Source organism: Halichoerus grypus, chromosome 8 (genome assembly GCF_964656455.1).
Source record: "Halichoerus grypus chromosome 8, mHalGry1.hap1.1, whole genome shotgun sequence".
In the NCBI taxonomy this organism is placed as follows: Eukaryota; Metazoa; Chordata; class Mammalia; order Carnivora; family Phocidae; genus Halichoerus; species Halichoerus grypus.
Genome location: NC_135719.1, coordinates 73,985,416 through 73,999,640, shown reverse-complemented (window position 1 = coordinate 73,999,640; position 14,225 = coordinate 73,985,416). Strand labels below are relative to the sequence as shown.

At 48.1% G+C, this 14,225-nt stretch overlaps 1 protein-coding gene and 1 long non-coding RNA gene across 8 annotated transcripts in view; one reads left to right on the top strand and one right to left on the bottom strand.

Moving 5' to 3' along the window:
• MEIS2 (Meis homeobox 2) overlaps positions 1 to 3,268 on the bottom strand; it is a 202,642-nt gene extending 199,374 nt beyond the window's left edge. For 4 of the 7 annotated variants that reach the window (XM_078053397.1, XM_078053395.1, XM_078053401.1 and 1 more), the window contains exons 1-2: positions 3,020 to 3,268; positions 1,572 to 1,804 (exon numbers count right to left, since the gene is read on the bottom strand). In XM_078053397.1, coding sequence (XP_077909523.1) covers positions 1,572 to 1,804; positions 3,020 to 3,031 — 245 coding nt within the window. In that variant the 5' untranslated portion in view covers positions 3,032 to 3,268. Of the gene's footprint in view, positions 1 to 1,571; positions 1,805 to 2,458; positions 2,618 to 2,759; positions 2,808 to 3,019 lie in introns of those variants that run through there. The other 3 variants (XM_078053396.1, XM_078053400.1, XM_078053398.1) reach the window with 2 other exon arrangements.
• Positions 3,269 to 3,365: 97 nt separating this feature from the next.
• Positions 3,366 to 13,178, top strand: LOC118523115 (uncharacterized). Its single transcript, XR_013440593.1, has 2 exons — positions 3,366 to 3,808; positions 12,357 to 13,178. It is a non-coding gene; the product is annotated as an uncharacterized LOC118523115 (long non-coding RNA).
• Positions 13,179 to 14,225: the final 1,047 nt, after the last annotated feature.

The window sequence follows — 14,225 nt, the reverse complement described above, 5'->3', positions numbered from 1 at the left end:
ACGCAGAGACACACACACGGAGACGGGGTGCAGAGGGGAAGGAGCAAGAACTGTAATCAACAAGTTTGGAGGGTTCGGATTCCTTCTTTAATAAAACAGGCACGCATCACACTTTACAACCCTTCCTTAGCCAGCCGAGCCTGGGCCAGAAACAGAAAGGAAAAACGGCCTGGCCCTTTCCCTCAGCTCAGGAGTCCCTCGGATCTAGTCGGAGAAGCCCCTGGCCACTTCAGCCCGCCAAGTAAGAAAAGCCTCAGTTGGAAGTAATGAAACATCCAAGCAGCTCAGGCAGTCTGGAGCCCGGAGTTGATCCAGACCCAATCCCCACACTTACAAAGGCCGCGGAACCAACCCCCTGATACCCAGCCCTGACCTCTCAAGAAAGGAACACTCTCTGAAATTTAAAAAAAAAAAAAAAAAAGCTTTAACTCTCCATATTAATGGTTATTTCGAAGGAGGCCGAAGGCTTCACCTATATATATACCCGAAGTTATATTTCCTAAAGCTAAATCGGAGAGAGTGCTCTTCCAACCTCTTCACCCCCTTGCCTTATAAACTTGTTTGCTCTACTTCTAGTAAAGCCCGTGTGGGGGGGCCAAAATAATAGGAATGTTAAACGCCCAAGAGCTTCCTTCCAAAGACCACATTTCTCCAGCAGGCAAAAATAAATAAATCGAGTGTTAAAACTTGGAAGTGTGCGTGCGCGTCTGCCCTTTGTGTTCCTCCGGGCGGCTTAGCTACACTTCGGGATGCTTGCGGCCTCTGGCTTCAGGCTCAGTTGCCGTTTACCAACCGTCCCCTCCCCTCGGCAAACCGCCGCCTTCCCCACCTCCTCTCAACTGGAAGAGCACCAGTGGTACACTTTTGGACCGTGCACCTCCATCCCTCTCCCGAGTTCCCTCAGAATATAAAATACGGAATTTCCAGCCATCTCCCTCACTCCTCCTAAGAGCAGCTAGCTCTATGCAAGCCGCAGTCCCTTCCACCCCGCTGCACTTCAAGGTCTACCCCTTTATTTACAGAGAATTAAGAAGTGGGTGATTAGGACTTCCTGGCCGACAGAAGCAGCCCTGATCCCAGCTCAAGCTGCATTTAGTGACTCCCAGACTCTCGGTAGGAAACAGAAGAGGAAAAAAAACAAAACAAAACAAAAACAAAAACAAACAAACCAAAAAAACCCCCAAAGTTGCTCCTCATCGGCAGGAAACTTTCTCCTTCGTCAAGGCCTCTGTTAGGGGCCCTGGAAGGACCAGTTCTGCGTCCTTTGGCCAGGAATCCCGTCCTTGGGGAGAAGGCCCTGGCAAGATTCTCAGGACTCAGTCACTCTGGGCTGTGGGGTCCGGAGTGACCGGGCCGTGGGGGTGGAGGAAGCTTTATCTTTCGGGGACTTACACTTAAGGCGAAGAAGAGAAGGCCCCCTTCTCTGTCCTTTCTGAAGGCAAGCGGTTCCCCCCCCCCCCCGCAGAAATAACTCCCCACTTAGTCGACCATCCCCTCAACCCCCACAGAGACGAACACACACTCGCACTCACAAACAGTATGCTGGGTCGGGAGGAGGGGGGTTGGTTTACCCATAGATCGCGTCCTTGTCCCGCTTCAAGGCGTCGTTGACAGCGGATCCCATGCTGGCCGGCATGACATTGGGGTGCGGGGCGTGCGCGCCGTAGTGCTGCGTGGCGTGGAGCGGCGGCCCGTGGTTCAGGTGGTGAACCGGAGGAATCGGCCGCGGCGCATGAGGGTCTCCGTACATGGAAGCAGGCACCCCTACTCCGTCCATCCCGCCGTAATGGGGCAGCTCATCGTACTGTCGGGACCCGGCAAGGGGGAGGGGGGCGCGGGAGGTGAGGGAGAGCCGAGGGGGAATAGAAAAAGAAGATGGGAGAAGAAAGCAAGGAGAGAAGTGGGAAAGGAATAGAGGTGGGGGGGGAGCGGGGGAGAAAGACGAAGGGAAGAGGGGGCAGGCAGGGGAGAGAGAGATAGAGAGAGAGGGAGAAATAAAAACAAAGTCAGAAAGGAGAAAAGTACCGAGCACGAGTTGAACACACAGAAACCAAACCAGCCGAAACAACGAGTTGAAAGTTGCGGGGGGAAATGTTTTTAAATTTTAAAATGAAAAAGTATGAACCAAGAGCAGCGTTTAGAGTAGGGAGAGGGGGGCAGTGAGGCCAGGGACTGAGGGGGCGCCGGGAGGTCCCGCTCGGGCCGGAGGCAGCAGAACCGTAGCGAGCCAACCGAGGGAGAAGTGGAGTTAGTGTGAGGAGGAAGCCCTGGATCCCACCCCTAACCCCCCTTCGCCTCCTCCCGAGGATCCAATAAATCAAAAGGCGAAATGAAACAAAATAAAGAGAAGAAAAACGCTAATAATCAGGAGGAGAACGCCGAGGACGAGGGAAGACTGGGGCCAGTGCCTCCCCGGGGGCAGGGAGCGGAGGGGAGGGGGGAATAACGTGAAAGTTACCAGAAACATTATTTAGCAGCGGATTCCCTGCGTCCTTGTCAATTTCAGAGACAAAACAAGCAGCCCAGGCTAGTCTAGGCGGCGGCGCAGCGGCTGCGGCAGCGCGGCCCCAGCGGCGGCCCCGGCGGCGGCGGCGGCTCCTACGCAGCCCGTGCCCGCCCCGAGCCGCGGGAGCAGCGGCGGCAGCGGCGCAGCAGCGGCAGCGGCGGCAGCAGGAGAACCGGGGGAATCGCGCTGCTGGGGTAAAAGCTGGAGCGAGGCGAAAGCGTGTAACAATTGCACACGCACACACACCACTCACACGCACTCGCCGCCCGCCCGCTCGCACAGCGCTGGAACACGCGCGCCCAGACACGCACACACGCACGCACACACACACTCGCACACACGCAGAGGCACGGGGGGGAAAGCCGATGAATAATTTTGCTGCTATTTTTTTAAATACTGGCCGCCATCATCAAGCAGCGAGCAGCAGCAGCATTGAAGGGAGAGGAGGCATCGGGACAGGCCCCTCTTAGGAGAGGATTTATATCTAGGTAAGTGTTGGAGATTTAAACCTACCCTTTGCGCCATCAGTCTGCGCTCCAATAAACTCCTGGATGTGTCGTATATTTAATATCCCAGTCCGGATAAGAAAGTGATCTAGGCTGAAGATTCCTTTTTTTTTTTTTTTCCAAACCAAAAAGACTTCTCCCAATTCTCCAATATGTTATTTTTAGGGGAAAAAAAAAAAGAGCCCAGGCAAGACAACGAAGAGTTTTTTTTTTTTCTGTGATATTTCTTCTTTTTCTCTTTTTTCCTCTTCTTCCTCCTCCTCCTGATCTTCCTCCTCCTCCTCCACCTCCTCCTCCTCCCCCCTCCCCTCCTCCTCCTTTTCGGTCCTCCTTTCCCCCTCTTTCTCTTCTCTTCCCCTCAGTTGGAAAAAAAAAAAAAAAGAAAGAAAAGAAAAAGAAGAAAAAGAAGAAAAAAAATTGTCAAGCCCCCGAACTGAAGGTTACGAGCGGCCCGTCAGCAGCCCACATGTAACCGAACTGTCGTGTTTCATGGCTTTTTGCCACTCCAGCTGTCAATCAAAGCCCGGAATGTCAAGGTAGTGAATGAATGATGGTTGATGATGATGAAGAGGAGGAATCTTTCAGACCCGTTTTTTTTCTTCCAGTAAAACTCCGCGAGGGGTTTCTGCTTCTTGAATTTTTTCCTCCCCCCTCCCCCCCTCTTTTAGCTTGGCCCCCGCGGTATCTATAATATGATCCTCTCTCTTTAAAGTATCGTTCAAAGAAAGCAGAGGGGAAAAATCAAGAAAAAAAATGAATAGTTTGCAAAAATTGGACTTCCTCCCCCCCTTTCCTGGTAGGTATTTTGTCTCTCCCTCTCTCTCTTTCTCGCTCGCTCGCTCTCACTCGCGCTCGCTCTCTCGCGCTCGCTCTCTCGCGCTCTCTTTCTCTCTCTGGGAGATGAGTGAGTGTCAGTAGGTGTTGGCAGGTTGGCTGCTGCCTGGCTTATAGAAGAGCCTCAGTTTGGCGGCGCGGGTCGGCGGCGGGAGAACGAAATGACGGAACCCGGAAGTCGTGGTGGCCATAGCCCGTCGTACGGCGGAGACACATCCCGGGAGTGGGGAGCGGGAGCGAGGAGGAGCGCGCCGCGCCGAGCCTCTGATATGCAGCGAGTGCGATCGGACGGCCCCGACTGGGGGGGCGGGGGAGGTGGGGGGTGGGGGGGAGGGGAGGTAGGAGCCTGGCAGACCCGAGCAAATCAGCGAGCCTGCTGCTCCGCGGGGACGGCCGGGGAGGGGGGTGGCGGGGGGGGAATGGAGGGGGGGAGCCAGAGGAAGAGGAGTGAGTGAGTGTGTGTGTGTGTGTGTGTGCGCGCGCGCGCGCGCCAGCGCGCGCGGGGGGCGCGCGCACGAGGGCGGGCGCGCGCGAGCGAGGAAAGAGGGAGAGAATGAAGAGGACAGGGAGAGCGCAGAGAGGAAAACTGCAGAAAACCACAGGGAAAGTACGGTACAGACTCAGATCTTATAATTTTTTTTTTCAAACTTACTTCTAGTTCATTTTCTCATTACACCGGGCTCAAGCCTAATGGGGTCGTGTCGGGGACGTTTGGCATGGCGCTCTTGCTTTTGTTCCTTTTAATTTCGCGGGCCCCGACTCCTCTGCCAGCCGATTACTGCGCCCCTGAAGGCTTTCTGCTAACATCCAGGGGCAGCAGGCTCTGCAAACCGTACTACTGCGGAGCTATAGTTTTTTTTTTTTTTTTTTCAAGTGGTACTTTCTTCCCTGTGCACATCCAGCACCCTTGTTGTCAACATTTAATTTTTCCAGGACAAGAAGAGATCAGCTTAACTCAGACAGCACTCTATCCTAGCGGTGTGGACAAGGGCCACCCTGGAGAGTCTCTGGGGGCCGCGGTGGAATTGGGAGGGAGGAAGTGGGGAGGAGTCGTTTGGGTGTTTGATGTTGTCTGATGTCGCCAAAAGGGTGTGTGTGTGTGTGTGTGTGTGTGCGCGCGCGCGCGCGCGCGCGCCTCTAGTGTGCGCCTCCGAAGTGGATCTCACTTAGAGCTGGGAAGCACGGGAGAGAGAGGAAGGGAGAGTGATAAGATGCCTTGCAAGGAGAATTGGCCGGTATTCCCTGCCCAGCTTTGTTGTGGTCGTCCAGAGTGCAGAGGCCGGAGTGTGGTAACGCCAGCTAATGGTTGTGTTAATTGTACCGGGCAATTCCGCGGCACGGGGAAGACGGGCCGACTCCGAATGAACTTTTCCAAAAAGGAGAAGAAGAGTGGGGTGGGGAGGAAGGTAAATATCCCACATGGTTTGTGTAGAAAGTACTTCTGGCCGGCGTCTCACTCAATCCCTGGCTGGAGCTGCACCCAACCTCACCTCTACGCCGAGGGTTTCCCGGTGGCCATGCGTCAATCACTCCGAGCCTGGAGCTGGGGGCGGAGTTATGGTCACTCTGCGCGCGCGGCGCAGCTGCCCCCTCTGGCCCCCGGCTCCCGCCTGCCCAGCAGTCCGGCCCTGCGTGCTCGGAGAGCACCCTCTCTCCCTAGCTCCTCGCTCTTGCCTGGTTCATGGTCCCTGGCCCAGAGAATCGAAAACAGACTGTTCAACAGCCGATTGCCTCTCCAACTTTGAATTCATACTGGAGAGTAGAAAGTAGGGTATTCTCCGCGCGCGACTTTGACCCGACTTCCCGGGGGACGGGAAGCACAGGGAAAATAAAGTGGTGTGTGTGTGTGTGTGTGTGTGTGTGTGAGAGAGAGAGAGAGAGAGAGAGAGAGACGCGCAGATGAGCTTGGGGCGCGCGCGGCGGGGGGGGGGGGGGCTTTCCATCTTCTCTGCTTCACTGTAAGCTTTCAGGCAACACTCAATTGAGCTTAGATCGCAGCCTGCTGAGACTCCAAGCTAAGTCGGAGAAATTTGGCCCCGTTTTAATAGGGCTGGGGAATGAGCTCCGGAGGTCAATAAAGCCCTCCAAAAATAATGAATGATTGAGCACCTGTGATGATGATAGTGATTACCAGAGCAATTAAACAGTTTGATTAAATGAGCCATCATAACAATGATGTCTGCGGGAAATCGGCCCTCACATATAAAGATAGTGCGGAGGGGCTGGCAGAAGCGAGGGTAGGGCGACGCCAGGGAGCGGGGCTGCGGACTGCGAGGTATTTGCCCAGTTGACCAGAGCAGGGACGGCCAGGCACTCGGAGCTTCGGAGAGGAGAGTCTAGACCAGACTTCCAGCACTTTTACGCCGGGCTTCAAGCCTGTATGATCCAACGGGTATGAAACCGGCAGGTTGTGGGGAGGGTCCGTCCCCCTCCTATTTTTTCCCTAGAAGAACTCCAAGATTAAAAGCATCCTTCTTATTTGTTGCTGAATTTCTCGTCGACATTTAAGAAAAGGTGAGTAGAAAAGGAAAGAAGACACAAAAGTAAAAAAGTTGTCTTGCAGAATTTTATTTCAAGCGGCAGTTACGTGAATTCAGTTTAGCCGGGGTGGGAAGGATGAGAGAAAAATAACAGTCTGGTCTCGCCTGCGGAGCGTTTCTACTAGAGATCTTGAAATTGCTGGATCCGACTTCCCGGTTCAGCGCCGCTAGCTGAGAAGTTTATAGTGATTTTTAGTTTTTATTCTTCCAGTTGTTCATATTTTCAATATTGTGTATGTATTGTCGCCAATAGGGTTCTTGTTGTTTTAAATAGCCTGTATAGTAAGTGCCAATTACTTCTCTTTTAAAAAAGAAACTCAATTTCCTTGATAAACGCTCCTTTTGTAGAAGATCAACTTCGAATCAAACCTATACATTGCAGAGTTTAAACATGCAACGTTGCTACCTTCTGCTGCTTTTACCACCGCTTTTTTTCATAGTGGTACTGTGAAGTGAGTTAGCATCCCCCACAGCATTTATTTAGGAAAACTTCACTAGTATTAAAAAATACATAAATTTCTTACATGGAAGTGCATCCGAGTAAAAACAATTCAAAGCGATTGATGATTTCTGTATTTTCAAACAGTTGTTAAACTAATAATGGGTTGATAATTCCGTAACAATCTTGGGTTTTACAAAAGAAAAAAAAAAAAGCTTAAACTCGATTTTCATGTGTTTTAATCATTTTAACCTGAACTCCTTTCTACCTTACTTTCTAATATTCTGTAACTTCTTTTGCATTGTATTGAATACATTAAAGAAAACTACAGGGACAATCTGGTTGATGTAGGAGGGAGAGAGAAATAGGACATTTTAAGATAGAGTCAAAGAAAAAAAACACACCAGAATCATCTTTAACTCCAGAGACTTCAGTTAAGAAGTGTGAGTGTTAAAAATGAAGCCCTAATGGAGGAAAATCTGCATCATTTAAAAATTCACCAATTGCCTAAGGGGAGAACCCCGAATTTCACTCGACTTAAGAGATTTCACTTACCTAGTTGCATGTCATTTATGAAACTGTAAATGTAAAATAGCATCGCAGTGCAGTAGATTACACACAAGATCAAGTTGGAGGTGATTCAGGGTGTCGGTTCTTGGCCAATCTGATGAATTCAAAAATTATTACTTTTAATCACCAACTTGCTGATGTTTTATTAACAGAGCTGAAAAACATTTAAGAACTTCTGATCTCCCTCTACCTCCTCCAATTTTGCCAGTCCGAGAGAAGCGATTCCAAAGCGGTGGGGTACACACACTTTCTGATTTCTAGCCTGATATTACATTCCTGATGCTCCGGTCTCAGCCTCTGCACCCCCATCCAGGCTGCGAGGCTCATCTGTTCTTCCACATTTGGGGTGAAGGAAAAGTAGGTGGGGCAGGCCCAAGAGACAAGCACGAGATGGGGGTCTCAGGAGGCGGCACACACCTCCGTCAACAGTCAGCTCCTTTTGCCCAGGCTGGAAATGGTTTTAACAGGCGGTAAAATTTCATCTTGCGGTGTCAAATTGGGGTCATTTTGGGGTTAGAGTTCTCAGTGTCCGAGAGGAGCTGTCCAGCTGCGTGGGGACTCATTAACTGCAAAAGATCTGTTTCAGTAAAAACAATTCAAAGACAATCAGAAGGCTAAAGACCCTCTACAAATCGCATTTTACAAGTGCCCCAGAACAAATATGGATGCTGAAACCTATTTTTCTTCAGAATCCCAAATCTGCTACTTAGCTTTGGAGTGGGGGTGGGGCACTGCATAAAAAAAGAGGTGAAAGGGAGGGGACCTGATCGGGTGGGGGTGAATAGGAGGGGGGGGAATGGGGGCCTCTCAAATTTAAGAGTCTAGTCTGTTTTTAATCACTTCTTTCTTATTGAAGCATCCCTAAGACTTCTGAGAACTGCTTTTCTTTTTTTCCTTTTCTTTTTTGTTTCAACATGGAATGCTATTATAGGTAACATTTAAAATTTAAAAAGAATAAATGAATCCCACTACAGTTACCCAATTTAAAGGGCATTGGCTTCATGGAGAGTACTTAATTTGAAATGAGCATTTATGAACCTAGACTCTATTTTAGGTGAATTTGCCCACTTTCTTTAAAACGCCTATGTGCCTGTTTCATCTTTTTTTTTTTCCCCTGGAAAGTTATAGGTCCTCAGCACAGATAACTCCATATTCCTCAGAACTGTGAGGTCTGAAGTGTTAATCTGTGTATTAAAATCGCTGGGTTTAAATCCTTTTTGTCTTCTTACAATAGTTAGAATAATTGACGGCTTGCTAGAGGAGCAAATAAATCCAACCTTAATCTTATTTGTAACTTTAGTTAATGTTTTGAATTGGAGTATTTGGGGTTAGGCAGATTTTTTTTTTTTTTTCTCTGTAAGGTTAGTTTTTATTTGTGGAGGTTCTGTTGCTGGTTTGAAAGAAAGATATTACTTTGATTTAAAAAATGTTTCAGGTAAAAAAACGTGCAATTTTAAATGAGAAGCTAGATGTGTGAGATGCTAGAGTTTTTAGAATAAAACAAAATCAATACTTTGAAGTGTTATTTGAAAGAAGTTTTCTTTCTTGCATTACTGACCTGAGCAAGTAAAGAGGATCAGAATGTTTTATTCTTCCGGACTCTCTTTGGACCCCACCTCTGAAGACTAGGTCTTCTCTCTCCATCTGTTTCACTGTTCTTTGGGTTCTGAATGCAACAGTGAATTTTTGTAGTCTAGCTCTTTTCTCCAAGCTTCCCAGAGTATTTATAAATTGTTATTCGAGGGGTTTGATTGCAGCCCTGCCGAAGGAGCCTTGAGCCCAGCATCACTGGGACAAAGGCAGAGGGACTCTCTTCTGCTCCAGACCTGCTGGCTGACAGTTGGAATTTTTGATATATATTTTATTTGGCGGTTCCAATAATGTGTTTGCTTCTCCCTCCCCCATTCCCTTGCAGCCATCTATTACTTTAAAAATATCTCTTCTCTATAAACCTCAGCTCATCCTTGTGAACTGTTCCTGACCTTCCCAGCCATGTACCAGCAGCTCTGAAAGTTGGACTAGGAAGAATTACACTTCCTTTCTGACCTGTTAACTTTGCTCACTTTCTTCCTAGGTGGGATCAAGAGATAGAATGGGACCTTTTTTTGTTTTGTTTGTTTGGTTGGTTGGTCCTTTCCTCACTTAGGTTTTCTACCATGTATCCCCCCCACCCCCGCCCCCATTAATAACATGACAGTGCCCCACAATTTATTCTCTTAACTAAGATGCGGTAGAATCTTTGTACTTTCTTTCCTTTTACACTCTCTTATGTCTTATTTCTCCCAATTTTAGCTGCTTCACTATCTTGCAGAAGGAAAAGTATTTCAATAAATAGCCCTCTAGCGCTATCTGGCGGGGCTCCAAACACGACGTGCGCTTGCTCTCGCAGTCTCCGGCTCCTTCCCGCGCTCCCTTCCTTCCTCCCTTCCTTCCTCTCTCCTTCTCTTTCTCTAGTTTTTTCTGTCGGCTATCTCAATCCTATCCCTCTTCTTTCTTCCTGCTGCCCCTCTTCTAGCTCTCACCCCCACTCCCAGCGCAGATGGCTTTGGAACGACTCAGTCAGAGGCTGATACCCTCGGAACTAGATGATGCTCTGGTGAAGGAGCTCTTCTAGGGCTCCCACCTTCACCCAATGTGGGTCACTCGCCACCTATGTCTTTGATTAGCATCTTAATGTTGTTTAACATGTTGCTTACATCCCAGCGTCTCAGCTGGCTGTGGTTTGGAGGGGACTAAAACTGCATTTGTGAAGTTTGGAGGAAAGAAATCAGATACTGGAATCCCAACTAGTGGAGACCAGCTAAGTTTTAGGTCAGGAGGCCGAGGCTCAGTGTGAGTTTAAGAAAGGGTTGGAGCGTCGCAGGGGTGGGAGCAGCAGCTGAGGCCCGGCCTTTGGGAGAGAACCGGGCTCTTGCTCTCCACCCCCATCCCCAACACAGTCTGTTGCCTGTGGGATCCAACATCACAATGCACTGCGCGAGTTCGTATCCTGGGCCTGTCTAGGATTTCTTTTTCAAAATGAGCTCGCTTTATCCTCCCCTCACCCCCATTACCACACCAGATTTGGAGAGGAGTGGGAAAGAAAAGTGGGAGTGAGCGAATGCACTGGAGAGCCCACCGGGCAGAGAGGAGAAAGCCAACACTTGGAAACTGCGGGAAGGCAGGCTTGAGGATGCAGTACTCACCAACGTCCTCCTTCCTTTCTCAAAGAGATTTGTCTTCTTTCTTACCGTGGCTTTTTTGTTGTTTGTTTGCTTCAAACAGTAGCCTATAAACCCTCAGAGGGGTGTGGAGAGCCGTCCCAGGCGATAGGGGAGAAAGGAGAGATTCAACTTCAACTGGGTGCTCTAGATACTCCCTTAAAATTTTTATTCTCCCTCCAACCCCCCAGACACACACCACACTCTGAGCCTTAGAGAAATCTTCAGTTCTCCCTTTGAGCAAATCTCTTCCATCTACTCCCTGAAACAGAGGAAAGATTATGGGGCCTGGGGGAGATTCAGAGTCACTCAACTTTCTGATGGCGTTTTCTGAAATTTAGTTTTGATCTGGCAAAGTAAAATTGAGAACCATATTCCAATACAGACCTGGTGGCTACCTGAAATGAGGGGACCTCAGCCTGCAGTGTCTGTGATCGCCGAAGACCCCTTCCTAATTCTGAAATTCTGCCTCCTCCCCATAGTCTCAAAAATGGAATAGAAAGTGGGGGGGGTGGTGGGAATGACACAATCATAGGTTTTGTTCCTCAAGAATTGCCTCCCCTCCAACCCCCCAACACCAAGGAAGAAAGCACAGTATGGGTGTAATTAATTGAGGACTGTTATTAGGTCATCATTAGCCAAGGTGCAAATAATTGCAGCCCATTTTTACTTAAAATTGACCAGTCCCAGAGTGATAGATCGATTCGGAGTATAAAAATGATGTATCAAAACATCAATGTCGATTATTTGAAATATTGTAGTCGAATTTTTTTATTGCTTCATCGGTTAAGTGTCTGAAAGTGCAGTGTTCAAACATATATTTATGTTGTCAATACTGTCAGAACTGTCAGTTTTACTATACTGGATTTGTACTACATTTTGAATTTACTCATTTACATAAAATGCCCACCCTAGGATTCCCCCACCCCCACCCCATCTCTCTCTTTCCGCCCATCTCTGGAAAATCCGTGTCAGTTTTTTCAAAGGACTCAGCAATCTTTGCCTAAGCTAAAGTGTGCACTGCCTCTTTTACTCAATTTTCCACATCGGATTACATGTCTTTTTCACCATTTCTAACTTTCAAAGGGAGCCTTCCTCCTTTCTTCCCAACTCTGCCTACTCTAGCCTTTTCTCCGAAATAGTATTGTAGTATTTGGAAAGCTTTAGGTTTAAATATCCACATCTCAGCTCCAAATAAACCAGTTAGGTAGAAAAATGGAAAAACCGGACTTCAATGTACCCCCTTAGCTCACTCGTGTAAACCGGGCTGTTGCGGGGCAGGCGTTCTCCCACGTGTCATAGTCCATCATCAAATTACCTGGAAGACTGAAATCTTCCAGGGAAAATGAATTTGAAAATATAAATACGTTTTCTTTCTTTTACTTAGAAGCTGTGATAGCAGAAAAATAATACATATAAATGATCAGCACGTTTTTACCTTTAAAAGCTTTTGAACTCAATCAAAAGACACAAGTTGGAAAGAGAATTGACAGTTTTAATTCTACCCATTTTCACCTGGCACGTCAGATCAGAGGCAATCATTTATTTTATGGGGGGGGGGTGGTGGTGGTGCTGGTGGTGGATGGGAAAGCCAGATAGAAAGCTTGAATCCACTGAAGTCTCTAGCCTAAAAATCAGAGAGAAATTAAGACACTTACTGAAACGCAAACATTCCATCGCTCCACACTCAGTCTAAACTAATTGAAATTTATAAATTCACATTTTGCCTAATTTTATGCTTTTTTATTTTTTATTTTCTAGGATTCCCTCCAAGTCTGATAGGAAAGACAGGGCCACTTCTGGATGAGCTGTAAGGATGCGTTTTCATTTCCATAACATTGAAGCACTTTTTATAAACCTTATGTTGTATTTAAATAAATCTGTATGGACATTAAGAGAAGCGACGCATACAAAGATAGCTTGGCTTTGTGCCCTCAATCCCAGCATTAGGGAAAAAAAATCCAGAATCCACCTGAGAAGCTTTTCCTACTCATCTTTTCCTCAAAACAAACAAACAAAAAAACTTAAAAAAAAAAAAAAAGCAGAAGAAAGTTCGCTGCGTGCATCTGTGTGTCTTCATGTGCACGTTTATAAACATCTCCCAGTCCGTGTTTGCGTGTTACCTCCCTCCTGCCACACACTCAGAGGCAGAAGAGGCATCGAGGGATCGCCCCCAGAGAGTTGTGTTTACTTAGGTTTTTTTAATCTCTCCGCCATGTATGACAAGTGTTACTTCAAGAAATTCATCAGCCTTCTACAGATACTTCCAGTTTTGCTGTAATGATCTGCAGAAGAGAACTGCCATCACTTTCTCACATCCCAAGGTGTTGCAGGAACTCAGAGAAAGGGGAGAGCGGCTGAAACGCTTAATTACAGTGGGGGAGGGAGGAGCGTGAGGCCCCGACGCAGGGAGGAGGGAAAGGAGGAAGGTCCTTTACCTGGCCTATACCTGGAGAAAGCTCCGAATACTCTCGGCGAAGATTTGGGAAAGGTACGGTTGCCTTTTTTTCTTTAATGCCTTTGGGGAGAAGTGATACCCTTGTGTAACAATTAGCTCAGACAATAAAAATAATTGGAAAATCAGTTGGAATTTCTGAGTTTTTAATTACGTTTAATTTTGTGCTAAGCCGTAAAATTACGAATGCCCCTCAATTAAACACTCTCCTCTTGTAAAGCGTTTAACAACAATTATTCCTTAATCAGTCTGAATGTGAGTCACAAATGATGCTTTTCCACATCAAAGGGACGTCCTTCGACGTTACCTTTTAGTTATAAGAGGATTAATTCCTATAATCAGAGGGATAAATATGTGCATAAATACATCTCTCTCTCTCCTTAAATACACACACACACACACACACACACACACACACACTTTCACTCTGGGTGAGAAGGGGCCGGCTCTGGTAGCGTTAAGGGTTTTTAATTGTCCGTCTTTGGTCTTTGCCCGACATCCCTTCGCTGGCCACCGAAAGCAACCGAGGGGAGCCCGGCGGGAAGCTCTCCACAGGGATACAGGCACGCACAGGTCAGGCAGGAGGTACAAAGCTAGTGGGTCCCCAGACCCCCGCCAATTCCAACATGATCCTCCCAACACAATAACCCACTCTCCACCCGCGCCCCTGCCCAGCGCTGCGAGAGTTCTCTTCCTGTAGGTCCACTCGCCCAGAAGACCGGGGTCCCTGACCTAAACCGCGCGCCAGGTTGATTCTTCAGGCTACAAATAAAAATTGAGCATGACCTTTTAAAACTCCTGTGTGAATATCTCATTTACCTAATGACTTTATGTCACCTAAGAAGAAGGTCAATTTCCTCTTAACCTTTCCCCCGCTGCTGCAGTAAGCATTCTTCCCTAATCAATGGTGGTTGGAATAATCAATTCCCATTTTATGATCGCTGACAAACTCAATCTCTGGGCAGGGTGTGAGCGCTCGGGCCGGGACAGATGTCTCTCTGGGTACGCCCTGCTCCGCCCGGCGCCTAGGGAAGCTGCTCTCTCTTCTGTGGAGTTCAGAGACCTTGGCAAACTTCCCTCCCCCAACCGCCTGCGTGACTTCTGAGTTGTCACTAATCCGAACCTGATATTCACCAGAGCTCCTTCGGTTACCGACTACGCTCCCCGCTGCCGCT